Genomic DNA, 27,531 nt, shown 5'->3' on the forward strand with positions numbered 1-27,531 from the left:
AAGAATGTTATCCACGTATGCTTCCTGGTTGAGGATTCAAGCCACAACCAGGACGCACTCTCCTTTATCGGCAGCCAGCTGGTGCAGCGTTGTAAGTATTAGATATGGAGCGCATGACATCCCGTAGGTCACGGTCTGGACTTGACAGTGGACAAGTTGCTCAGTCTGCGGCTCTTTCCATATAATACGTTGCAGATCGACATCCCTCTGATCGACTAGAATTTGTCGGTAGATCATTTGAATGTCTGCGGAGAAGACGATTTGATAGAATCGCCACCTCATAATAATCGTCAAGAGATCATGTAGCTGACCTGGCTCGGTATGAAGCACCTCGTTGAGTGAAGCCCCAGCGGGTGACTTTCGCGAAGAGTTGAAGTCAACATGCAACTTGCTTCCCTTATCTGTGCTCTGCCAGATCCAATGATGGGGAATGTAGCAGATAGCCCTAGTCGATATCGGGGAGCGCTCGTCAAGGCTCGGGATCCTTTACATGTGGCCCATTCGTTCGTACTCTTCCATAAAGTGCTCGTACTCTCGTCTCAGATTGTCGACCCGTAGCATGCAACCTTTGATGTGTCACATCGATTGCTCAGCAGTTCGCACTGTTCTCTCAGGAGCCTTAGACTTTCTAGTGTCTGGATGAGGCATCGCACCACGTATCTATCCGAGCTATCCCGCCAGTGACTTTTAGTGTATAACTGCTCACAGTCTCGTTGGTTAGACAAGACAACTGTGGGGTGAATTGCTTCTTTGAGCTCCCAGAATTATGGTGTTGCACGGCTGACGACTTGCCGCAGCAGAAGTGCTGCTGCAGTATATTTCTCCGACTTGAAGGTTTGCTTGTCGAATGAGCCTGACGACGACCCATTCTAAGGCCGGTTTCTGAGCGACGGGGTTGCCTAGTGGCCACTTCCGAACGCCGTCAAGGCTTAGATCCTCGTAGATGCGTACCTCCAGTAGAAGATCAATCCTCCTTGGTGGCCCGAATTGTGGATTGGCGCTGCTCAGTCCTTGTAGGGGATCCCATTTGTTTCCTCATGAACGGGTCAGTGTCAGCAGACTGAGCTGTCGTAGCACGTAAATAGATATGCTAATTTCATGTGACCGGTTCTCAATGGTGACCAGACTTAGGATCGTTTGTTTCCTGGCGGTTCCAGTTGAATGTCATACGAGGCTGCTAACCATTACGTTGGCCATGGTTGTAGTCACCCCAGCTTCTAGACCGATCTGAGAGTCATGAAACTCGCCTCAAATGCAGCGTCCAATAAGGCTCGAGTAGTGAATCGTGGTCTGCTAAACGCCATTGATGTCATCACCGAGGAAGCAGTGTTGTCATTTAGACGAATGAGGAGCATCAGACTTCGATGTTTTCGCGTTGTGTCCGACTCGGAGTGTCTCCGCCCCTCATCTCTTTTCAGTCCGTTGGTAGAGCGATTCTTTCCTTCCTTCACTTTGTGAACGAAAGTGTGATGGTGGAGAGAGCACTTTCAGTGACTGTGTTCGGAAATGCACTGGCTTCTAAAATGCCCTGTTCTGAAGTAGTTGAAGTATAGACCTAGCCTCTTGGCACGCGCTCGTCTCTCCTTTAGATGCAGCTTTGTCATTTGAAGCAAAAGAAATAGGCAACGTAATGCCTGCCCTAGCAGGCTGGACATCATGAGTCGTGGACCGGGGTGGTCAACTCCTTAGTTCTCCTCCGTGGCTACGTTGATGAGTCTCGAGGATGTGAGCGCTTGGACGATATTCCTGCCGATCTTGGCGGGGGTTCGATTGCCTGAAGGGCTCTCACGTGTCCTTGTATGAAGGTGGTGAGCTGGGCATAGAATGGTATGGCATCATCATCGCCCAAGCTATTTTTCCAATCCCACAGTATCATAAGATCCATAGCCTTGGTCGTGAAGAAGAGAAGCCAATCGTCCCAACGATCTGCTGATCGACCCAGCGCCAATAGAACTTCCTTACGTTTCACTACTCGATCCCACAAGGCTTGCAGCTCAGTTGAATTTTCGTTCCTTATGGGTGGTATTGACGTGATTGAGTTCTTATCATAGACTTAAGTACACACACACACGCACTACTAACGAACTGGCAGCGTGAAAATGTATCCGTCTGCCTTCGGAGTTCAACCGGAACTAACTCCTACGCTCGAGCTTCAGCCATTAGCCACAGCAGATGGGGATTAGCAGACTTTGTTTTGGTGTCGAACTGTCGATTTACTGTTCGCGTTCTCGTCTCAACTTAAGGCTGCGGTAGCAACAAAATATAATAAAACGAATTGAATCGGTGTCCGCAAAATTTGATTAGCACTGTGGCTAGTCAGTTACATTATGTATATTGTATCGTAACAGTAATTTTGTTTATATAAATAAATTTGTGCTTAACTTCGTGTTGCTGACCTTGCTTGTTCGAAGCCTTATGTGCTTCGTCCTCCAGAAGATCATTTACGATTAGCACGACACACACTGAGTCAGGAGACCCGATTCCGTGGACAAAAATTTAATTTTTAAACTTTGAATTTTGCAAAAGAATATTAGCTCATTGTAATGAGTGATAAGTGAAAATGGCCGAGTCGAAAATATGAAATTGATAGGACTTGGCAGCCAAATGAAATATATAATGCTCATAATAACAATAACAATTGGAAGTAGGAATTAAGCATACGTGAAATAATCAACTTATAACCTAGGGCGAATTTATAATACAACGTAATATTTTTCCAAATGCATTCCACCGATTTGATGTTCCAAACCGCGGTTCATGTTATGCAAGCGAAGTGAGTGATGGGTAAGGTTGGAGCGCGAAACGCATGAATCTTTTTAAACCACATACTAAATGCATTTTTTATCGCAGTTCCCAATCTATTTGTAAAATTCACATAAAATGTGATGCTATGATTGGAACGACTAACTACAGCATTCTCTTAACATTCGGATAAACGTACAGTAGCGCTCAAAAGTATTTGGATAATATAAAATTCGTTATTACTTTTATTAATCGTTTTTCCTACTTTTCTTTATTTTAACTTTATTTTCGAGTAATCGATAATTAATTTTTACCAATTATGTAGAATATCGAATTTGTTTCAACAAATAATATTATTAATTTTTGTAGTTTATTCTTGCATGTAATTAACTCAATTACTATCTTTGTCGAAATACTTTTGAGCGCTACTGTATTTGTTGAATCGTCTTTATTTTTATTTTTAAATGTTGATGAATGACTGTACTTTTCCGCTAATCTGATAGGGATGTACAAATAGAAACCTATCTGAATCATTTTCACTTGAACTTTAAGGTAGCACGGTTAAAATTGCACAAGCATCAAGGATCCTCGTTTTACTTACTGTTCGGATCGTGTATCCAGCGCTTCCTATCGCCCACTTTGATGGTGCGTGTGTCTTCCTGAAATAAATTGAAAATACAATCATTAGGAATATGCGAGCAGGTTAACTCTGAGGAAGCATAGTCCTCAAGCTAAATGACTTATTCGATACATATCAAGGGCTAGAGGCCAGTAGGGGGCATCCAACGGTTTTTTGATCAAAGATGACTTTGCTACCAAAAGGTTACATCTGCAATTTTAATGTTGGAGTTCAAAAGGATAATAACTTGAAAGCATTCTGCCAGTAGAACGTAAATTACAGTGTTGTTTGCCACGGTGCTGTTATAACGGCGTGGGTTGAATTATTTGAAAAGTGATGTTACACTGTTCTTGCAGTAAGCGTTGTCCGTTTTTTCTATTTTACAGTTTCACTTAAACAGAAGGGCACGTAATATCAATTTCTAAATCGAAACGCTTATGCCCATTTCGCGGCAAATATTTGGAACTTTCTTCGTTTTTACAATTTTCATATTTCGTCCAAAAAGTCGTAACAGCATTTTTTAACCTTTGTGGGTTACTCCTTTCCGGTAAGTATTGACGATTTTCATCATTTTCAGAATTGCATTTCGGACAAAAACCGTTACATCATTTTTTGAAGACCAAAATCTCGATGGGCCAGAATTTCGAATAACAGGGAGCCTTGCCACTAGTATAGTGCTTGTAGACACCAACGCCATCTATTGACTAAAACTGATAGCTGACAGTTCATATGCTTTCGCCTTTTTGCTCCTTCTGTATATATGAGATTCGGTATTTTGATGTATCAAGTTTTTGATTTTTCGCTAGGATAAAAATCGCATCTGTGAATTTTCGTAAAAAGTACGACTCTGAAACTTGAACACTTGTCTTTTCCAGTATGCGGTATTGTCATCACATCGATATTATGCCCTTCGTAATCTTGCTTATTCTTAAAAGTGCTTTTTAGTATGAATTTATTTCTACATAATTGCGTTTTCAATTTTTATTCCTTTTACGATACAATAATAAATTAGCCTTTCGGAAACTTGATCTCCACCCATTCTGCACCATTGGAATTGTGTGTATTCGGGTACTCGATTCACTTGCTTAGTTATTTGTCGTTCCGAATATCGGTCTCTCTGAATATTACGCTAGCGCAACTTTGTAACTCCCGAAATCTATTTTTCGGAACTCTGATATGCCGAGTTTTGTAACTTCGAATCTTGGTATTTCGCAATTAAGAGATTTCGGAAGTTTACACATTTTCCTTCAACAATTTCGGGTGTTTGATCTTCCGGAATTTTGTACCTTACTCCAACATGAGAATAAAAACGTAGAATCATTTTTGAAATTGGACTCTTGTTCTAATAAAATCTCCATTTTCAAACAGTGTAGCAAAATTTGGTCATATTTCATTAGGTTCCGATGAAAGTTTTCAGATTTGGTGAATGGCAGAGTGAAAAACTACAAAATCAAATCATATCTTAGATAAATACGATCAAAGAAATTTTACTTAATTAGCATCTTATTGACAAAATTTTTTCAACAATAGAATTCTGAGCAAACCTTAACATTCATTCAAGCTTTTTATCCAAATCCTTTCATGTGCCAAGCCCACCGGACTTTTTGAGTGGCATGCTCTTGGTAGGCTTGAAAATTGTTATAATATTTCAAAAACTTTTTTTGCTAGAACTATTGTCAAGTGGTGTCAGGGTATGTATAATTACCGGAAGAGTCGTTAGAATTTATTAAAAAATTTCGGACGTAGAGGCAAGTTGAAGTTTTCAGACAGGCATGTTCTCAGTAGGTCTAAAAATTCTCCAAAAATCTTACCGAACTAGAATAATCTTTGGGATTGATGAGGAACTATAGAACTCCTTCAGAACTGTGAAATCCAATAGTTCGACAAAAATCGAAAATGGCGTGTTACTTGAAACACGCCAATCCACAAGCGAGACAGGACGCTGGTAATATTTAGCGTTTTTTGATTTACCTATATTTACGTAATGCTGCAGATTCTCATTTGCTTCACTCTACAACCGAAACCTGTACCTCAAAACGTTAACCTTTCCGATAAAAACGTCATTAAAATGTGCTGAACAGTTGTAAAAATTGAATAAAGTTGAGTGAAAATTGTGCAAAATAAATTTCTAGGTTATAGATTAGCATCTAGTAGGATAAGCAAATAAATAAGAAATCTTCTTGGATATGTCACCCCATGAGCGGAAATTGCAAATTTATCCTCTCTGCGCATGGTTTTCGTTCTTATAGTCTATGTGAAATAACCTGAAAGATTCGAGTTTGAAGATAAAACGAAGGGGAAAATACAAACCTATAACGTAAAATAAATCAATACCCACTAGTATCCCGCGGGTCCTGTTTCAATTTATTTTTATGAGCTCCGCGTACCCTGTGTGATATAAGATATTTCAAACCTTTAGAAAGCACAATAAATTTCAACGACTCAAATATTATTATTTTTCTTTCTCTCTAATTCCGAGAAATTCACTTTTACCTAGCTTACCATAATTATACGACTTCTAGGCACAAAGGTATATCAGTGGGTAGGCTGAGGTTTTTAAAAAGAATTCAGGAGAGGGTGAAAAATCACAGATCACGTTGATTCACGAGCCAACCATGCATGATAAGAGATAAGGATGTTGAAGGTGTGTGTAGCGAAATGCGGCATTACGTAAGTTACGCGAACCTTCGTCGGCGCTTAAGAATGAACTTTGGTCGGTTCATAATTGAAATCGGATGTTTCAATATTCATTGCAACACAAGTTTGATGCCAAACACACATACAAAGATCATTTCGGACGTAGAGTTCCCTATTTTTTTTCCCTCAACTTATAACCGTATCGCGATAGTGGGACATGTAAAATTTGGATCGGAGTTAACTGCTAACATTCTGATAATTTTGGTGGAGAAGGCACCCCGCAAATGGCAGGTATGGCCCATGCAAACATAGACTTCTGTTTGACGTCTTCAATTGCAAAATTCCTGCAGTTCTTAATTTTTTCACTGCAAAAGGCGAAAGCTCGGTGGAGATCCATCACCAATTAACTTTTGGTTACGACAAGCAACGCATAACTATTCAATTAATTCACCGATGTCCTCCAACTTCTTTCGATGAATGCACAGATGTGTATGACAGAAATATGAAATGCGAGCGGTAACAGATCTCTTGTTCCGATGCTCGTTTTGTACATCTGTGCGTCATTCCAGAAAAGTTGAAAACCTTTGACGAAACATGAATGTTCACGCATTGTTCATAGTAATCAGAAGTTATGATGATGAATCTCCATGATGCTTCCGGCGAAGTGTTTTGAAGAGTTTGAAAATTTGAAAATGGGATAGCTGTACGGATTTCACTTACTACGGCATCGTTTGTCCACCGAATTTTCAAAATACTATCAGCAAATCCCAATACAAATTTTGCATGTCTGACGAACCCAATAAAACTTGTTATCTGGCCGAAGAAAAATAGGGAAACTTACTTTGAAAGTGGCATTTGTATGGTTGGCGAATGCTCTAAATCACAGTTGAGCCTTTATTCCTATCTCGATGAATATCAATCAAACTAGAAAATTGCCGTTAAGATATCGGTAAGGTGAGGCTTGCGATAAATTTTTCTTTTACATTTATATTATCAACTTTCTAATTCAAATCAAATTTTTTACAGCAAGCCAAATGCATTTCGAGCTTAGTAATTTGTACTCGAATTGAAAGTTCATAGAAGTACATTCTCAGTGTTCAAATATTAAGAGAAATTGTCTGAATGTATTGTCCGAATAAGTTCAGTTTTTTAGTATAGTATATTAATTAGCCAGTAAAATTAGACCAATCACAGGTGGAACAATGTGAAATTAAAGTCAATCTACCACAGAGTTGTCAAACACAGCTGACGTAACATCCATATCGTTCAACGAGAATTGATGACATGATATGAAACCAATCAATAAAAGGGACGGATGTCGAAGGATCGGAATTGCGTCATAAATAACAAACCCGATAAGGCTATATAATATATGTATAATCCTCGAGAGGTTTTTAAAAACTTAGATTTTCGAACAGTGGTTACGAAATTTGAAATCCGAAATAGTTAATACTAATAATATAGCAGACATTTGGAGGCCTACCCGGTGTGCTAAAAATGCTTTTTTTTTCTCTGCCGCTTGTTTGATTGTAAACGAATTTACCTTTATTTGATATAAGTGAAGTTCGATCATAATTGTACGAGAAGCTCGTTTGAGATGGTTGAAATGTAGTATTTCCTCACATGGCCAAACTAGTCACCAGGTTTGTACCCAAATTGTGAAATTCAAGTGCCTTCAAGATGCCAAAAAAGGAATCATGAATTTTTTATGAATGGACTAACAATAATAGCTGATTCATTTTTTTTCACACTATTTATTACGCTTGAAAAAGTTCTCTAATTTTTCATACACAAAAATATTACAAAATGGCTGCCGGGCAGGCGGTGGTGTAGCAGTCCTCTGGGCACAAGCGCCCAACCAATGTGACATCTACGGATCATAAAATTTATCTAAGACTACACAGTGAACACAGCAAGGATGTTTGTGGCCGAATACCCGTGGTATAATATGCCGACAACAATGCATAAGCTGTTACTCCACGGTTCTCAAATAATAGCTTCCGCATCTTGACCAAGCGTGCAGCTATCTGAAGAGGCTCAGGAAGCACCAAATAATGACATTAAAACATGAAGAGAGAGATTCTCTCAAAAAAGCTCGCGAGAAAGGACGATACACGATGTGCTCAACTGGTTTTTGGTGTCATCAGATTCTTATATCTCAAGTCTCCGAGAACTTACAGCAAAAAAGATAAAGAAACTTTCTCCTGATGCTCTGTGGCTAATATCTTGTACCAAAGCAGAGACAGATTCAAGCGAGGGAAATTCTGTATATGGAAATTCGCCTATATGCAACGATACTTCGATAATCGCACAACGATATTCTAATCGTCTAATTGATTTTAAAAGTTTGTGTCCCAGATTTGTATTCAGTGACGCCAAAAATGTATAGCGACGTTCAGCTTTTTCTAACAAGTATTTCGATAATCGCACCGCTATATTTCGATCGCCATTTTGTTTTTTTAAGGTTTGCGACCCAGATGTGTATTCAGCGTCCCCCAAAACTCTGTATTATGAAGTTTGATACAATTCTAATCTTTCACTGACTTATGGTCACGTTTCATCTGAAATGTAAGTTTGAGATTCAGCATAGTTCGACAGGATTCGGTAGGTCCAAATCAAGCAATGAAGAATAAGAAGATAGTGGCACATAATTCGGAGAACTAGTTTACCGGAGAGTCGCTGCAAAACAGAGTCCTGTTGATCGCTACCATCTTGGTCGCCATTTTCTTGCAAACCGAAATTGTGGGAAGTTTTAAACACGTATAAGTAGATAGAAAGATTGATGTTATATGATGAACACATTACAATATTAGCTTATAATATACGTCGAAAATCAATTATTTTTGGTCATTTTTACTAAAAAGTAAGGGTAGTACTACAGATTATGACAGTTGATTTTATGTAATTTAACTCGCGTAATATAGTTAGTAATAAGAAGCGTCTAAGTAAACCAGGCCTATGCACAGAAACGTTGGTTTCTTGGCCGGGTAATATGCTATGTAATTATCTCTGTTTTATATACCAGAATGAATTCAATTTCCCTGGAATATTTCTACCAATTCATCGTTAATAATAACCCTATCTTCGGTTTACTCTGAAAATTTCCGAATGTAATTCAAAATGCTTACTTATTCACAGAAAAAAACACACAACTTGATATCGAGTGATCAACGTAAAATTCATTCAAATACCTTTTTACATTCTATTCTCTACTCACGGTGATTTATCCATTGGTGAGCACCGAGATGGGAATTGTTGTCTCTGTGTGGCTTCTTTTTAAAGTTCACCTGAGTTCCGAATATCGATTTCAATTATAGTGGTAGGTATTGTTATGATCTGTTTCATAACCATTTTCTAAATGCTTAGAAAACTTTTCAACATAATTCACTGCGGTTTTTTGCTATTTCTAAAAGTATGCTAATATGTCTCCACGAGCCAAGAGTAATTATTGCGATGTATTGTATATTAATACTGTTACAAGCAAATTGATTGGAAAAAATCGCGAATATTGAAGATATAACTTATTTATGAGAAAATTGCCTCTTTAAGCACATATACACTACACATCAATTAAATTTTTTTGGGGTTGCTGAATCATAATATGAAGTCAGATTCTGGATATTCAAGCTGGAGCATCTATATGACGGGTAAAAATTTTAAATGTAATCGAAAACTGCTGAAAAATACGGTGCCACCATTTTCTGCTTTTCTACTGATTTGGTACACTGTTTCAGAGTCGTAATCAGTGACCTGAAAAACTCCTATATACAGTTTTTCGTCAATATTCGATCAAATTTGAGATTTTTCCTGCCATATTGAATCCGCTATCTTCAATTCTTCAAATCTGATTTCACGTTCGTGATCAACACTTTCAAAAACTCTAGGTAACTATATTGTTGGAAAAGTTGAGACAGAACAATAATGTGTGACTCACAATCAAAAGGATATGAACGTACAGAGAGAGTTGAGTTTGAAATGATTAATGCATTTACGATGAATTCTACTAGTAACGATAAACCTAGTGTTCCAAAATTGCGTTTGACATTTTCAACGCTGATCAGACGATTGCCTGAACAAGAGAACGCACGTACTTGCCATAGTTGTTTAAATCTAGCATTTTATAGAAGACTAGTTTCCCATTACGGCTTCGCCCGCATTCACATTTCATATGATGTAATAAAAGTTCTACTCAGATAAAAAAATCTTGCTTACAATTGAGAATATGTGAATGAAGTCTGATAAAATCTGACCTGACCCAGGTCCGCACCTAACCTAACCTCTATATTGTATAAGAGTTTAGTCAGCGTCCGCTTAATTAAGTGTGTGATCCTGTTCCGACGTGGCTTACAAATATCGTTACTTCTGCAAAACTATCCATCTGGCGATAACGAAATATAGCCAAAAACCTAATCAGACGTTGTAACTAATGACCGAAAAAAAAATTATTCAAAATTATCTCACAATCAGTCATTCTGAAAACTATATAAAATACGCTCATTTATTGAAACGACTCGCGCGCTACCTATTTTTAAATGATTGTACTAATTCATAAAACTTCGCAATGGTAAAGAAGCGCGTACGAAACAACAAAGAAACATTAATTTTTTACGGGACGAACAAAAAAAAACAATTTTTATAATTCAGAAACCTTAGCGGGCGTGCATACAAGAAGTCCCCAAAGTTTCATCGCAATTGGATGAATGATGTAGGAACGCAACGGGACAGAAAGACATAAAGACAGATATTCGTTTTTATATGTTTAGATTCGTTTATTCCGGAATTATTATCGCGTACTTTTCGGGAAGAGGAAGGGGTGAAAATAAACAAGGAGATCGAACATCGTATATGTATATGTATATAAGAGTTTAATAACTTTGCGTGTTCTCTAGACAAAAGTCTGTCGCCGACTAACTGAGGTACATGCCCCCCCATTCCTTCGTACATCTTCCTTTCGTCCCTCGCCATTTTCTCTCGCACTCTCTCACTCGCATTCTCACACACGTTTGCACGCTTACAGAATGAATACTCAATTGTCATAAGACAAATAGTATCATTAGTACGTTATACATCGTCTGGTATGCAATAGCAGATTAGGGTATGTAATTAGATCTGAACGCTTTGAATACTGCTGTTAGATGAAGCAGAAGCGAATCAAAGTCTTGTTATTTTAGACGTCTTATTAGGCGTTTAGTCGTTCTTGTTAAGTTAGATTAACTCCAATGTGAATAATACACAAGTATTATTCATATCAAAGTTTATCTAAACTGTAACAGTGAATTTCCGAACAGTACCTGTATACAATCATAACGGAAATCTTATCAATTATTCAAATTATTAGCACTGCAATGTAATATGTAAGAACTAATATTTCTCTGACTGGGTATATTGTACCGGGAAAATTCTTTGACGGTTGACTATGTTTCGCGGGCAGATAGGCAATCGAAGTGACATACGATGTCTATACTGTCATTTCTGAAAAGATATCGTCGTTTGACTTACCAACCGATGCAGACTCGACAACCAGAGGTTAAGATCGCGGAATTTCGGAAAAAGGTATGTTAGCAATACAGCATCGAATGTAATAAATTTTAACCTGATTATTTTATAACTTGGATTACAAACGGCTTCAATACAATGATGAAACAGTCGGAGAACTCGATTTATCGTGGGTCCTACGTTCATTTTGCAAGCAAACAGCGTCAGGACTCGAACGAGATTGAAAACTGTACCAAGTAAACTCTCTGGTGGAAGTCGCAGAGTTAATGTAGAAATGCCGCACTTAATCGCCCAATGCCAAAATGCATCTAGCTTCGTTCAAATTGTTGAATGTTTAATTATTACCACCCGAGTGTAAAAGTATCGATCATTGTTAAATTTTCATGAAATTCAATTTTTGTGTCCGACCTTGAAATAAGAACCAGGTGCTGTACTTCTGGACTGGTTTCATTAGTTCCGTTTTTCATCAATAAATTCAATCTCACAATTTCAGAAGCAGCAATAACTCAGATCATATGGTGTATATTGACTGAAATATTTCTACAGAGTAGTCCGAATATTTAAGAACATATTTTTCTTATTGTTGCAATTGCTTATAGAAATATTTCGTTACGAAGATTTCTCAATATGATTCACAAGTGTTGAGTTGTTCGAAATTTGGATAGAAAAATTACTGGATACAATAATATTGTGTATTTGGAAAACACTCAACGACGCAGCAATTGAAAATAAAGTTCAAAAAACATAGGCTGGAGGTACATGGAATTCACGCGGAATATCCTATGCAGTCTACCTGTTTTATTGATCGCTACATAAGTACGTACAAATTGGTTTTTAACTCCTGCGCAACGCGGCGCGTGATGTACCGGTGTATTACAAACCACCATTCGTTTCATAACGATTCGGTGGCCAATAAATTTTGTATTGATGGCTGCATGCAGTGGCACGTTATAGAATATGCGTTCTGTATGCTTAAATCTTGTTACACTCACCATGAATTCTAATAGTGTTATTCTCTTGTACCATAACTCTAAATGTTCAGATTCAAGAGGCTTCTTGGTATCAAACCACTGACATAACGGAATCTAAGAATATCACATATCTCTTCTCAAGAGGATGCTATAGCCAGTTTTTACCGAAAACATTAAGTATCACTTTTTTTTTTTACTATTTTCAAAGATTTCGTATCGCTGATGAGAAATTACTGCAGTTCACGTAATTCTAATGCAACGTGGAATACAAATATCCAAAAAAATCATTGTTTTACGCAAAAATAATGCAAATAATGTATTTGAATAATCGAATTATTATTTATTCCAAGCATACATTTGATGTCATTGTTTTCGCATGAAATCTAAAAGTTTTTGAATAGCTGTGTTCGGCATTGCATGTAGAATTTCGCTGACTGCGGCATTGTCAGATCATTGCTGTACAGGGTTTGATGATAGTCAATATATCTGACATTTTACTCGGTCGGTAAATACCAACTGTAACATCCTGTTAAGGAGGTATACCGCGTAGAAAAAAAAAATACACAAATAAATCTGAAGTATTTGTAGCATTCTCAGCGCTGTCCTAGATATGCCTGAATCATTTGGAAATCTTGTCAATATCGATCACTTAAGAGGTTAGGCCACCCTAAAGTTTTCAACTATCGTTTTTATTTTTTTCATTTTCTTAGATTTTGTAAATTACAGAACATATTAAGCCAACGTTGAAACAAGAATTGCGAAAATCAACCGAGCACAGTCGTGAGAAACTTTCTTTTAGATTTTCAGCTTTTTTATAGGACTCCATGGGTACAGTAGGGTGATATTAAATTGGTATGAGGGTAGTTGTACTAGTGTACAGTCGATTTCCGGTTATATTAGTGAATGCCCTGTGGGCACAGCTACAATACCCGTCGTTGTGTTTATTCCAGAGAAAATACGTGGTGAATAGTTTCGTACAATTTAATTATGCCGAGAGTGATAACAACCCTTAATCGAAAAGATACTGGAGATAGTAGTAGACGTGCAGGGATGAGTAGGAAAAATAGTATTATCCGCAAAACCGCTATGCAATACAGTGTGAAGAAGCACTGGCAAAAAAAAAAACCGAAGGCTAACAGCAGTGATTACGAGATAGAAATCGAAGCATCTTTTGGTTATCGCATTCTAAATTTCATATCAGTTTTTTCAGTAATTAGTGAAGCAGTGACATGAAACAAAGAAAAAAAAATAATAAAGAAATGAATGAACTTCACAGAGTTCTCTGTTCGTGGGTTAGAGTTCAAATCGAATATGTCCCGTAAGTGATACGAACCAGTCCGTACAAATTCAAGCCCTCTCATCGATAGCAAGGCGTACGACGTGAATTACCGAATTGTTTTAGCATTTAGACTGCTTGGAATTGATTTGGCAGGAATTGAAAAGTTTTATGAAAAATGGATATGCCGACACCTATTTTCCACTCGTTTAACGACAAAGTAGTCAGTAATATTCACAACTCCTCAGTAAGTGTCGATATCGACTTGGGAAAATTTCGTTCTAAGATATTGAAAAATAGGTGACTCGTTATCGATGAGGGGACTTGAATATAATGTACGGTCAAGTTTTCATTACTTACAGTGTAAAAATATGCAGAAATTAATTGAAAAGCACCTAATGTTTGAATAAGGTGTTGTTGACTAAATCAGCATGACAAAAATCGAATCGGTTGTGTGTGTAGAATCCGACAAGGAATAAGAAAGTTAGAATAACTGAGTCATTAAATGACAAGGTGCATAAAAATTATAGTATACTATACTAAATATAATGAATAATATAATATACTAAACGGTCATTAATTGATGTATTGGCCATCAATTGAACGGCGGAACGTATAATCTTAAATTTAAAAAGGTGGGTTTGTGTCACTAATATCTTGGCTTATATCGTTTGTTTGTGTTTTAAATACGGTCATGCGTATGAAAGTCTAAGGCTGTACAATCGTACGGTAAAAATTTCAAAAAAGTTAAATACCGCTTACTTTGTGATTTTTGAAAATGGATGAAAATTTTAGGTACAGTGTGAAATAATTACATAAGCTTATGTTTTTCAAGAAGATTCGATACTAGAATGAAAAAAGTTACAGGATATTGATTCTTTTTTTAATTTATAGTATTTGACAAAAAAATAAAGGTCAACGCACACTGTGTCGAAGCGAAGAGAAACGAAGCAATCGCAAGATATCGGAATCAAAACGAAGTTGCCGGAATTTATCGGAAGGGGAACGAAGGTTTTATAAACGATCGGGATTGCAGTATCTAAATAATCCCAATCACTTATAAGACCGCCATTCGACTTCCAACAAATTTCGGCAACTTTGTTCCGCTTCTGATACCTTCCGATTGCTTCGTTTCGATTCCGATACCTTCCAACGGCTTCGTTCTTCTTCCGTTCGCTTCGGTGCGTTTCGCTTTGTTTCGCGTCGCTTCGGCATAGTGCGCGTTACCTTTAATTATGTGAAATTTCAATCATATTGATCGAACCGTTTTCGAGAAAATAAAAGTTCAAGCGACACAGGTTTTTATTGAAAAAGTAGCGAAATTTTAGTAAAACACGCATAACCTTTGGAAAGAAAGTTACACATTCATTTTAACCCTTCAGGAGATGGGTGTTTTGACTGCCATTATTTACTCTGGCCATGAGAAAAAATCTCATGGCTTCTGCGCATGCGCTCAGTATATTTTAAATACAGCTTTCTTAAGAAAATATCATTTATTTATAATTTTCAATGTTTTTTAAGGTAAAATAATTGCTCAAATTTATTATTAAAGTAATATCAATTAAAAAAAAAATAATAGAAACAAATATTATTAATAATTATCATTTTGTTGTGTTACTTGAAATTAAAAGTAGTAGTTATTTTATTTTTTAAGATTAACAGTCCTCTTAATAATATTCATTTAATGAATATCAACAATTAAATAATAAATTTTACATTTTTAAAAGCAGATAACACAGCACAACATTGCACAATTATTCTTTAGGTATATGTATCATGTAAACAAGTATGGCGGAAGCATACTACGGAACGACCCGAACTAGGCCGAAAAGAAACGAAAGCTAAAATCTCTCACCCTTTAATACTCTGGCCATGAGACAAAATCTCATGTTCTCCAAAAAATTATTTTTTTTCACAATTTTGATTTAAAAAAAAACAGTTTTTAGTGAATGTGTATCCAGAAAACTAAATTATAGGAAGATACAAAAATTTTCAAGTAGTCTTTCCATTTGAATTTTAAAAGATATTTGAGATCTACGTTGAGCATGAGAGAAAATCTCATAACCCATGTCCTGAAGGGTTAAATGAATTATTTTCATGGGAATTGATATGGAAATCACTCGTTTCAATAAATTATTCGCAGAATAATAATTTACGCTTGTCTTCTGATCTGCAAAACCCATGTTAATTCGGACTTATTCATAGTAAAATTTTTATATTTTGGGTTGGTATTACTCAACGGAACCCGTGTATAAGCATAGGCGATGTTTCGATCCCCTGTTTCCAACCTATAAATACTGATAGCGGTAGAAAGAATTGGAGTCACAAGATGGTCTTAGTCTAAAAAACTCGGGATTCAGCTCTATGATAACGTAAATTTCTCCAAAAAATTTGATGTAAGAACTTTGTTTTTTACGTAAAAGTAACATATAGCCATGAAAATTATTTAAATGACTTTACAAATGTTTTTTTGTCAAAGTATAAGTGAGGACGAAGAAAATAGTATACTCGCTTTGGGCAACATTTCTCTTACTCGCTGAATTATAGACATTCGAAGTCTTAAAGGTCAAAAGTTGAAGAAAATATATGGCCAGAATATGGAATGAGATAAACATTTGAAATCATGGGTAATGAATACTGAAAGATGGAGAAAAATAATGAAATCAAAACTAGTCAGTATCGATGGTACGTTGAGTTGGAATAAAATGCCTCACATTTTTTGTGTAATTAATGCCAAGGGCTACTCACTTTTTGAATTACAAATTACTCTTCACGAAGTCATTCCTAAGAAATCGGTTAAAAATCACTAATATCTTGCAAAACCCAAGCAGAAAACACTTAAAATTCAACCGGAAATTGCTTTTAATCGGGTGAAATCACTAAAAATCGTTTCAAATCACAGTAAAAGTTGCTAGAAATTACTAAATGTCTTGGAAATTGAAAGCATTTGAAGTCACATGAAATCGAATAAAATTATTGCGAATATCGCATGAAATCAGTGAAATCTTGCCATCATCTGTCACCCAATCTGAAAATGAATATCCCTCCGAATAAATAGTTTAAGTTCTTTTCAAAAAAGATTCCGCTTCAAGGCCGAAACATCAAAAAAGTTAAATTTAAAATTTTTTCTCCGACCCACGTCACCAAGTAGAAATTTATTATTATTCCTAACGTGTTACGTGTTATTCTCTCCTATACTTGTGGTAACTGTCATCATTTAAGGCATGAAAAGATGCTTATGGAATTTTTTCAAGAATCTGATATGAAAAGTTTTCTATTGACTTGGGCTATCAAGAATCTAATATCGCGCACATATACTGCGTGATTTGTAACTTCTAAGAAACTGATCGATGACGACTTCAGATAAGCATCGTTTCATACCAAGTTTAAGAACAACTTACTGTTTCTAAGCGGTATGGAATCACTTCCCAAAATATACATGTATCATATATCGACAAGCCTCGAAGCGCAAAATTGTGTACTGTTTGCTAAAACCGCTATTCGGTGGAGAGAGCGAAGGCAGAGCTCTCATCGCAATAGACTTGAAGGACGTCACGTGAAGAAAATTGAGTTCCCTTCTTTTGCCCCACCTTCTTCCCAACCATTTTCTTCGTTTCTTCGCCTTTGTATTTATTCATGTATCTCGTTCGCTCTCACAACGTGGCATTTTCGATGTCGGCAGAGCCTCTTTTGCAAGTTTTAAAACTCGCTTCGTCGTCTCTTTCGGACAGGATTGGGTAATCACATTCCGTTGGCTCGCTCCTCTTGCATTCCTGTAGTTCACCGTTTTTGGGCAATCTATTATTACACCGTTGTCTCGCAATAGTTCAAAACTATAAAAGCGAACTGTTTGTAATAACTAAGCGATATTTGGAACCAACTAAAGCTTGCATTACCAGAGAGGCACCAAAAAAAAAGAGCTTGGACTATGTGAGCATCCGTAAAATCTTGACGATTATTTAGTTTTTGATAAAAATGTCGTGAAATTGTAAAGTTTTTGCTAAAATTGGATTATTTATGAAAGAAAACTGTCTCATGTTGTGGCAAAACACTTACTCCAAAAATAAACTAATAGCAAAGCAAGATTTGTCCATGCCATGGAAAAACATTTGGTCCATCGTTAATCTTACATTCCCATTCCGGATTTGGTCTACGATAAGTAAGACGACCCGCGAGGCTTTGGGAAAATTTTAGCTAAGGTATACAAATACTTGAAGCCCTCGTTATTTGTTTTTTAATTCGACGAAAATTCATCTCTCTGGAGAAGGCAGGCGAACAATTTTTTTTATTTTGAAACATGCATAAACATATGAAAATCAATTTGAAGACGATTAAGCCAATAACGTAGCTCTGCAATCAAAAACTCGTTACAGTTTATCGTACCCCAAGGTTTTGCTTCGTCCCTCATCATCTAATAAGTTTTACCTCGTTCGGTTGGAAACAGTCCCTACGTGGCTTGAGTTTCTTGGTGACTTAGCCGATAGCGACAGCGCCCAAAAGTGCCCTAAACAGCTTACAGGAGGTGCAAATTAACAGATCAAACTTACCAGAGTTTGGTGTAATACATATGCCCTGCAATCGGTGGCATCTCAACCAAAGAATTTACCAAAGACGTCAGTGTCTTGAGTCGGTTTGGAACGAATTATCTTGTGTGTACGCCATAATGTGTATAATGTAGGCACTCAGTCAAAGAGCTAGTGACACAGTTCTTAGTTAACTCAAAATGATAGGGATAAAAGAGAAAACTATGCATTGTGCGCTCTTCGGTATAAAATAATGTAATTCGAATATCCCCAAACAGAATAGAACGGTATAAGAGGTTTGCGAACTGAAGTTTTCATTGTTTATCTATTTTCACTTTATTTTGCAAGTTCACTCATGGTATTCATCAGAACTAAACGACTCACGGTCTGGGTATCAACTTTTTTCGAATTGATTTGGCTGATTGGCGTTCAATTTTTCAATAATAATTCTGAAAATATACTGTTTAAATTGACTAATCTCAAGTAACCGAGCGGACTAAATATTGTTGCTCACTTTGAATAACTCACGGTCTAAATTACTAAACATAGTCTAGTAATTTTATAATAATTTTAATTTTCGACAGGGCTGATTTACTGACTCTTGATTTTAAACCGATTCTTAAGTGAAGGTTTCAAAATCATTATTGACTTTGCACACTGATATTGAAAATTACCCCCTCTCGAGCTTCTACGATTTATTACGAAATGTTTTACAGTTTTCCATGCAATTTCTCTCTATTGAATTTGAAACAAATTTTAAAAATACATGTTTCCATTTTCTTTACGCGAAAGCAACTGCCGCGCATTAATGTGGAGTACGTTCAAGCCGAGACTTAGTCTCATAAAATACCAAAGCACGGTAGTAATTGTCCACAAAATAATTCAGACTAATTTGCCTGACGTGAAATACCCTGTACGCCGGAACCTGGATATCCACTTGAGATGCAATATAAATGTTTAGTACTATATGCTGGTGTAGATGAGAATATGGAAGAGGTTTTCAACATTCAAATAATATGATTATAAACGCAACCGGCACAAAAAATTTTTAAATCGTATGTCGGTCGTACGTTCTGACATTTCTGCAACCATCGTGTATTTATGTAGTAGCGCGTCATCAAAAATAGGTACCTCAAAGCGAGATTTAAAGGGTTATCACGAAGGTAGATTACCGATGTCCAATTCTGATTTCCCTTATTACTTATGAGCGCCATTCTGGCGACTTGTTAAAGCTGTATTTTCTGCTTTGGCGGACACTATTTCAGCTGAAAGCCCATACGAGATACTTCCCCTTACCTCTACCCTCCTTAGTGTCAAAACGCAAGATGAGGAGAAGCCATTAGTAGCGTCGAGCGTCACATTTTCTCGCCTGACACGTTGAGCGAATTGGTTGGGATACACAAATACCCTCCAGATAAAAATAGTAGTTAATCGAAATCATTCTCGTGTCTAGATCAACACAGTTGCTCGTCTATGATTAAAGAACATAAACAATGAAAAATGGGGGATCCGAGAATTTGGATGGCAGGGGATTCTGAGTCATAGTTATTTGAGAAATTACGTGTCAAATTAACCAATTTCGACTTTTACCGTTTCCACATTTGTTGAAACTTTTTAGGCGATAATAGTCTCTAACTCCGAAGCACTTGAAAACATTTTTTAATAAAATCACTTTCGCGTTACAAGTATACAAAGTTTCTTAACCCTCCGTATGAACACTGGTTCTTTTAAAGCACAGTCGAAATTTCAATTTCGAATTGCTTTGACTTTGATAAAGGGACTTTCCGCTCTCTTCTCTAAAAAATCTGGTTAGTAGATAGGAGTCTGCCTGTGCCGTGGGTTTTTTTAAATAATAAATAATATACGTTAGTTTCAATACCTATGTTTCTATTATATATATTTATTGCATACGTAACTCCTGTAAATATTATTCACTTTGAGGTCTTGAAACAATTGAACTTTTTAATGTACCTTCTCTTGAAAGTTCATAGTGTTAGGTATCAGATCATGAATGAATTTTCTGTCCATCTTTATTCGTTGCCAAGTTATAAATTTTTCTACAAATTCCCGAATTTTTCGCAATTTTGCAGAAGATCTTAATATTTATTTGAAAAACTTTCAAACATACGACTCTGTTAAGGGGGTATTCTAGTGTAGAGGCATGAATTTGAGGTGTTTTTTGAAGTGCTATAAACAAAAAACAAAAAATATTTTTACCATCCATTTTTTTGTCAGGCGTTTATTATTATTTCACGATTACAAAAAAAAAAAAAAACAAGTCGAAAAATACAAAATTGAAAGTGCTATGAGTTGTTGAAGTGGGGGGTACAAAAAAAATGGCGCGCCAATGTTGTCACGATTGCAAGCATTTTCAAAATCAGAAAAAAAAAAAGATTATTAATCTACATAAATGCAGCTATCGTACTAACTAAAAAAAAGTCGAAAAAAAATTTTTTTTTGCCAAATTACGGCTGTCCGAAAAAATAATACGTTTTTTTTTTACTTTTTTGGACGTTTCTGAATTTTTTAAAAATAGTAAAAATTATTATTTCGTTATAATAATAGTTCGTGCGATAGAGACATGTATTGAGAAGATTCTCACCAAATTTCAAGTAAATCGGTTCAATAGAACTTGAGAAATCATGTCAACCGTTTTGAAAAATGTAGTTTTGAGAAAAACGCGTTTAAAGTTTCGAGTAAAATTCGTTCCAGCCGAGCCAGTATTGAAGACGTGTCACTAAAATAGCTATATCTCTGAAAATAATTGAAATTTTGACTTGTCCTTTTAAGGACACATTCTTGAAAGGTTAAGCTTTGAAAATATAAAAAAAAAAAAAATCGATTTTTTCAAATTTCTACACTAGAATACCCCCTTAAGTTTCGAAGAAAGTACTACACACTCTGAAAAGTAATCCGGATTTTTTTCCCGATTTTCTGAAAACCCAGAACAGTTCCAAAATACGGACTGCCTCTTTAAGACCCAGTGTTCACGCCGAAAGTATGAAAAACAAACATGCTGAAGTTAGTAACGTTACTATGAAGATTCATGTCGACAGAAAACTGTTATTTCGTGAGTCGCATCTGGAATTGTCTGAAATTGAGCAAACCGTGATCAAATAAGACACAAATATCTTGAAATCCAAATTTTTTTAAAGGCATTGGAAACTTGAAAATAGTGAATTTATTTCCCATGTTCTAGCTGTCACGATAACGTTATCAATTTCGACCTCGTGAAAGGAAGTGTTCACACAATAGGTTAAAATCCGCCACTTTTGAAAATCTTTGGTAAAACATAAAAAATTAAATTTTTCCGAATTATTCTAAATTTGATCTCACGATGGAACAGTTATCAGAATTTAAAATAATGTACACAAAAATTGTATGCTTTATTTCAGTTGATTTGCAATGAACCTTGTAATTTAGATTTAAGTTTACTCTTCCTGTAATTTGTTAAGTGCTCAGATAACTTTAATTGATTGAAATCCAGTATAACTTATATAGCTCTTAAAATCCCCTATTTTCTAATTTCGAATAAATAAGAATTAAGGCAAAATACGTCCCAAATGGAAAATATGGGCGATAAAGAAATTTCTCATTTTTCATACAAAATATCGCTACGAGCTTACTGGGTTGTATTGACAGAACACCATGTTTACAACTGAAATATCGGGTCTGGAAATCGTGACTTCAATTGACACTATAGTTCTGGTATTGGCTGTTAGTGGAGTGCGTGAAGAGGATTTGTTGTTGTTATGTGCATGATCGCATATTTTGTGTTAAAATATTGTTTTGTGTCTATATCGTAAATAAAGAGTATGTGAAATATTATTCACAGTTTTTCGAAAACATCGAAGAATTTGAAAATTATACAGGAATGTATTTCTCAATATCTTCGCGGACAGTTTATTAATATTATTGATTGATAAAGTGCGATAACGATTCCCAAAATAGATTTATTCAATGCACACAATGTCGTTTTAGAAGTTGGGGAATGGTAAAAAAAATGGCGTGTAGTAACTTGTGTTACATTTGGGTACAATGGCTTTCGTGGAGATATTTGCAGTTCATGCTGAAAAAATTATTGCATTTCTGATAAAGCATAACGCATAACTCTCGTTTATCACGAAGTGTCGATGACATTTGTAGTATCCTCAAGTTCATGTCGCACTATCGTGACATTTCGATCGATCAACTTTGGATCGAAAATTCAAGTTGTAATTCAGTGATAAATTTCTGCAGAAGAAATGTTTCCTGGATTGCGATTTGGTATTACGAAACAGTGGAATAACAGTTGAAAGTTGGATTGATATTTGTTGTGTAATACTCAAACTCTTTGCGGTCAATTTTGATCAATCAAAATTTCAGGTTCGTGATATATTCTGACTGATTCAAACACATTTCTTTAGAGTCTGAGAAAATTTCGACACAAAAATATTTTTACCGGTGTAATATAACCATTATTGCATAAGAATAAAAGAATAAGCAGTTTCTTTTTCAATGTATGGATCCTTTTAATTTTACACGCATGCAGTAGAGACAAATTTTGGCCAGTAACAGCATCGTAATTTTTGTTGTGCACATAGTCCACGGCTGTGCGTCGAGTAGCGAACACATTTCTATTCAAATTTTAGTTGAACCGAAATCGCCTTTCGTCAGATGGACATATCGATTCGCTGTCGGAGCTGACCTAAAAGAACTTGCCGCGTATAACCGTGGCATATGAAACTGGATGTTGAAAATAAATCTGAAATTGCGCAGGGTGCAAAATTTTTTACAGTTGAAACACCTTGACATTAAACGCAAATTAGAATTTCCAAACAGTACAAAGGGACTAAGTCGAAGTGAACCAGAGAATGGTGAGAATATGAAATTCGACGGCAATTGAAATGTATTCAAATTCATAATGGTGTTTGATAGTGCCATCGATGCTTGAATATGCATATGAAATGAATGTATAAAGAATCATTATTCGGTGAGAAGATTCTACTTTTTCTAGAGCCTCGAATATTTTCACGTCATTTTCATATAATTTCATTAAGATGTCTTTATACGCGAAATCGTTCAATAAAACGGTTTAAAATTATGCATAACTCCATTGTGAGGGTCAATTTTGCCATCAATATTTGTAGCACTGGTGCAAGCCGCTCAGATCTTATGAAAGAAGAAGATGAACAAAAAATAAAATCCAGCTTCTTTGTCTTTCGCCGAATGTTATAAACCAACATAACAGGTGTTTCACATTGAGTGAAATGCTCCAATACCTCGGAAAAAATAGGTTTTATGTGGAAATGCTTATGATAAAAATTTTATGATCTTAAAGGGGGTATGAGATAATGTCACCATAAATCTTCATGGCGATCGAGGTAAAAAGAGGTCAGGCTCACCATAGATTCCTTGACGAGGAATGCATCGCTTTTATTACGTAAGATCACGGCTGGCCATAAGACAAATCCATCTAGAAAAAGTTTGCAATTATGTTCAAAACCTCATGAATTATGGCGCTTTTAAGTCCGAGAAGGATTCACACTAAAAACTACGTGTGGTCTACCGGTCAGCCGATTTCAGTCCAAAAAAAACGTCATCACTGTCAATTCATCTCAAGCTGGTAGTTTATAACAAAAGATTTCATGAAAATTTGAGATTTTCCAACATAAAACTATCCGAATTTTCAAAACTCTCAATTGGCAACTCTCATTTTATTTTTAAATATTTTGCAAGATCGCTCGCATAGTTCTGTTTTTCAAAACCAGTGATGAACTTATCTAATAATAACCATGTATTTTTGTTAAGAAATCTATGGCAACCTTGCCTACCCCTTGTTAAATTTACAAAATAAAATTTTAATTGCATCATCTTATGTCGCCGTCTAAACCCTAAGACTTGTGGCCAAAATATATTTCTACAAAATACTTTTCTCGAAATATTTGGGAATTCCACACGTAATGGGACGACCTGGATATCTTCTTTCGTTGGCAGATTCTGTAACCTAACCGAGCAAAAACCCTGTAGAGGCCGTGCAATTTTCAGCTTCATATCGACCCATCGTTAGCTCTTCTCGTCAGCCGTGAGACATCTCACTTTAGATTCACGACTAGCAGCCCCAAGGAGTGTTTCACTGGAGTAAAAGTTGAGACCACGATTACATATTTCATGATTATTTACATTTTACAAAGTGATTACGAAGGATTACTTGCCGAATAATTTCACTTTGACTACGTGATTTCTCACGATTTCTAAGATTTCGTATTATTTCTCAAGATTATAAAGAAATTTCTGTATCCCTAAATGATTTCTCATCACTACCACTGATTACTAATACAGAATTTTATTTTAATATTATTGATCCCAATGTGGTAGTTTTGGAGATTGCGAAGTGATTTTGGAGATTAGGAAGTCATTTTGAATAAGATTGACGCTATGATCCCTTGAATGAAACACCCCTTGAACAACCCGCCGAATTTGCTCTGCAGGGATTTTCCGTGTCCGAGTAAAAATCGCGGACCAAGATTATACTCGGGGCAACAAAACGGTCATAGGAGAGGCCAGCAAGGCTAAATCAATAGGCGTGTATGCACGCAAGGACGCCTATGCCTTTGGTGTGTGAATAAAACAGGCCAGCCAACCTTATCAGGCATCCGGTCCGCACCCAAACTCGAGACTTTCCGGTAGCCCGGACAGCAGGTATACCGCTGGTTGTATATCAGAGGTCAAAGGTATCAGACATTGGCGTAATACTCTCCACCACTCTCTTCGACACTCGAGCATCCCGCGTCATTAATACCACAAACATATTCCATATCTCCCTTCAAGGCTTCCAAGTCCCGTACCCTAGCCTGTATTTTTTCGGGCATGACCTCTTTACTCCTCTACTCTTTAACCTGAAAAACATTTGCTGCTCAAGCAGGCACCCCGCCGGAGCTTTCCACGGATCGATGAAAGGTGGTGGAAGGCAGTGGAAGTCGAGGGAATGTAGACGCCTACGGTAGGCAACATGCGTATGTATCAGTATGTCTACGTGTACATGTGTTGTAGGTGCGACAGACTACACGTACCCTGTAGTTGCATACCTCTCGTAAGGATAAATGAGCTACACAGTTTGAGTCAAAAGTTAGAGAAATAGAAAAATCCGGTTAAATATTCCCAGTAATATCATTCTCGTCAATGATAGTGTGTTCGCGGATGAAGCGGCAAGGTACTGTATGATAGAAATTGACTTCAGTAAATCCGGATAACATAGGTTAATATGTCGACATTTGGAGAACAGGTTTCATAATTAGTATGTTCAGAAGGATTTAACTCCGGTGTCTTTACCCAATTCTAACGCTTTTGGACACGTTACGGTCATTAATCAAATTAAGTCGGTAACGGATAGATTATATGCTCACTGATGAGAATTGGGTGAAAAACATTCAAGAAATCTAAAAATTATAGTAAAGATATAACGCAAAAATGTAATTGTGGACAAACATCTATTGTATCGTACTTACGCAAATATATTTTTTTCCAACACCTGCTTGAAAAGTTAGATTTTCGAAGTCTGTAGAGCACGAGTAAAGTGCCTGATTTCTAAATGGTGCGGTAGAATAACGTTGGCGCATGCGTACAATCGAAATGCTTTATTTTTCACACGAGACGTTTTACTGCCGCACGTGCACTTTCGAATAACTCGATTCTATGCACTGTGCCATTAAGCATAAGTTAGTTAACCCTAATTGAACGTGCTTTCAGTGGCACCTTCACCGATTTTTAAATCAAACATCCCTTCACACGTGTTGAAAAAAATAACATGTGTCACACATGCGTATGGGTGGTATCCGATTAATGTGATCACAGCGCTCATCTCGGCTCATGCAGCGCTTATACTACTACACATGCGATTGAAGCACTCGCCTTCAGTTCGGACCGCCAATTTGACGCTCATGTTCATCTAAATACAGCACTTGCCTTAGCCGCTAATGCGGTATACATCAGACTCACCCAAAATCACCCACTTTCCACAGTTGTAACGCAATATACCATTCTTCAAATTTTTGAGTTTTGAGGAGCCATAACTTATATCGATGAAATAAATGGGTTCGAATGATTTTTTTACGAGTACTGTGTATTTCAAGTTATTTGATAATTTGAAATTCATCAAGACCTGCTAGCAATTCGTGGAGATATTCACGACGAGGCTGAAAAAAAAATCAATCCAAATATTTTTAAAAACTTTGATTTTTGTTCAAGACTTTTATCTGTGTCAGGAGATTGGGAAACCTTCATTTCTATCAAGTGCCAATAGCAGGTGTGAGGTGCATCATAAACAGCCTCATGATAGGATTATAACAATGAGATCCAACACTTTGAGTTTATCATCAATCTTTGATTTATTGAAAAAAATAACAGAATGAAAAATTGAACGAGATTTGACGATGATCATCACATTGTATAGACTACAAGGAAAAACATGATACACAGATGATACAGAGGTGATGCTCAAACCTATTTGGAATGACTTTACGTCCATCTATTGAACTGAATATTGGGTACTTTAAAAAATGTAATAGGTGGTGTAAATATGCTGCATTAATCCTATAGCTGTTACTATTACACCGTTTCCTCATTTTGCAATCGACTTAGCAGGTGCGTTATCAGCCTGACGATACGCAATTTGCTACACTATGGCATAAGCGATAGACTACCCGGTAAATTGCTAATACAGTACTACCTTGTTATAACAGAATGTTAGGGCGGTTGGGGGAATAGGATTACCCAGTGTGTACATGAAACATTCAAGGACAGTGTCTATAATAATTTGAATCGCAGCATGATGTTGAATATCTTCACAAGTATGAAAGAAAACTAGAAAAATTCGAAGAAATGGTTATTACAAATGCCTGTTTTTTTTTTCTTTGTCGTGAGACTTATGTATCATTTGTGATTTTTGTTATCAACGATTGATTTCAATAACCAACTATTGATTTAGCTAAACTAAAATCTCAAAGTGATCAGCATCTTGCTCTTCGTGAACCGAAATAATTGTAATTGATAGTCCAAATATGCTATAAGCAGTGACGTAGCTATCTTGGAATAGGATGTTTCAGGCGGTCGGTCGCGAGGATAAGACACTGCGGTGGAGTGCTCTGTGCCCGGTGACCGAACGCCCAAATTCACAGCTAGGTGGCGGCGCTCCGCAACTTCACTCGCAAGTGAAGTATGACCGGGTGAATATTTGAGTTCAAATTCTAACACTGTTCGTATCATATTGGTACGATATGTAATCAATAT

At 36.5% G+C, this 27,531-nt stretch overlaps 1 protein-coding gene across 3 annotated transcripts in view; it reads right to left on the bottom strand.

Moving 5' to 3' along the window:
* Positions 1-27,531, bottom strand: part of LOC124302057 (proteoglycan Cow) — a 114,397-nt gene that overhangs the window by 25,835 nt on the left and 61,031 nt on the right. For all 3 annotated transcript variants that reach the window (XR_006907623.1, XR_006907622.1, XM_046757826.1), the window contains exon 2: positions 3,344-3,401. Coding sequence is in view for 1 of the 3 variants with exons in the window: in XM_046757826.1 (XP_046613782.1) it covers positions 3,344-3,401 (58 nt within the window). In the remaining 2 variants the exon portion in view is untranslated. The remainder of the gene's footprint in view (positions 1-3,343; positions 3,402-27,531) is intronic.

The sequence above is a fragment of the Neodiprion virginianus genome, chromosome 4 (genome assembly GCF_021901495.1).
Source record: "Neodiprion virginianus isolate iyNeoVirg1 chromosome 4, iyNeoVirg1.1, whole genome shotgun sequence".
NCBI classification, from domain to species: Eukaryota; Metazoa; Arthropoda; class Insecta; order Hymenoptera; family Diprionidae; genus Neodiprion; species Neodiprion virginianus.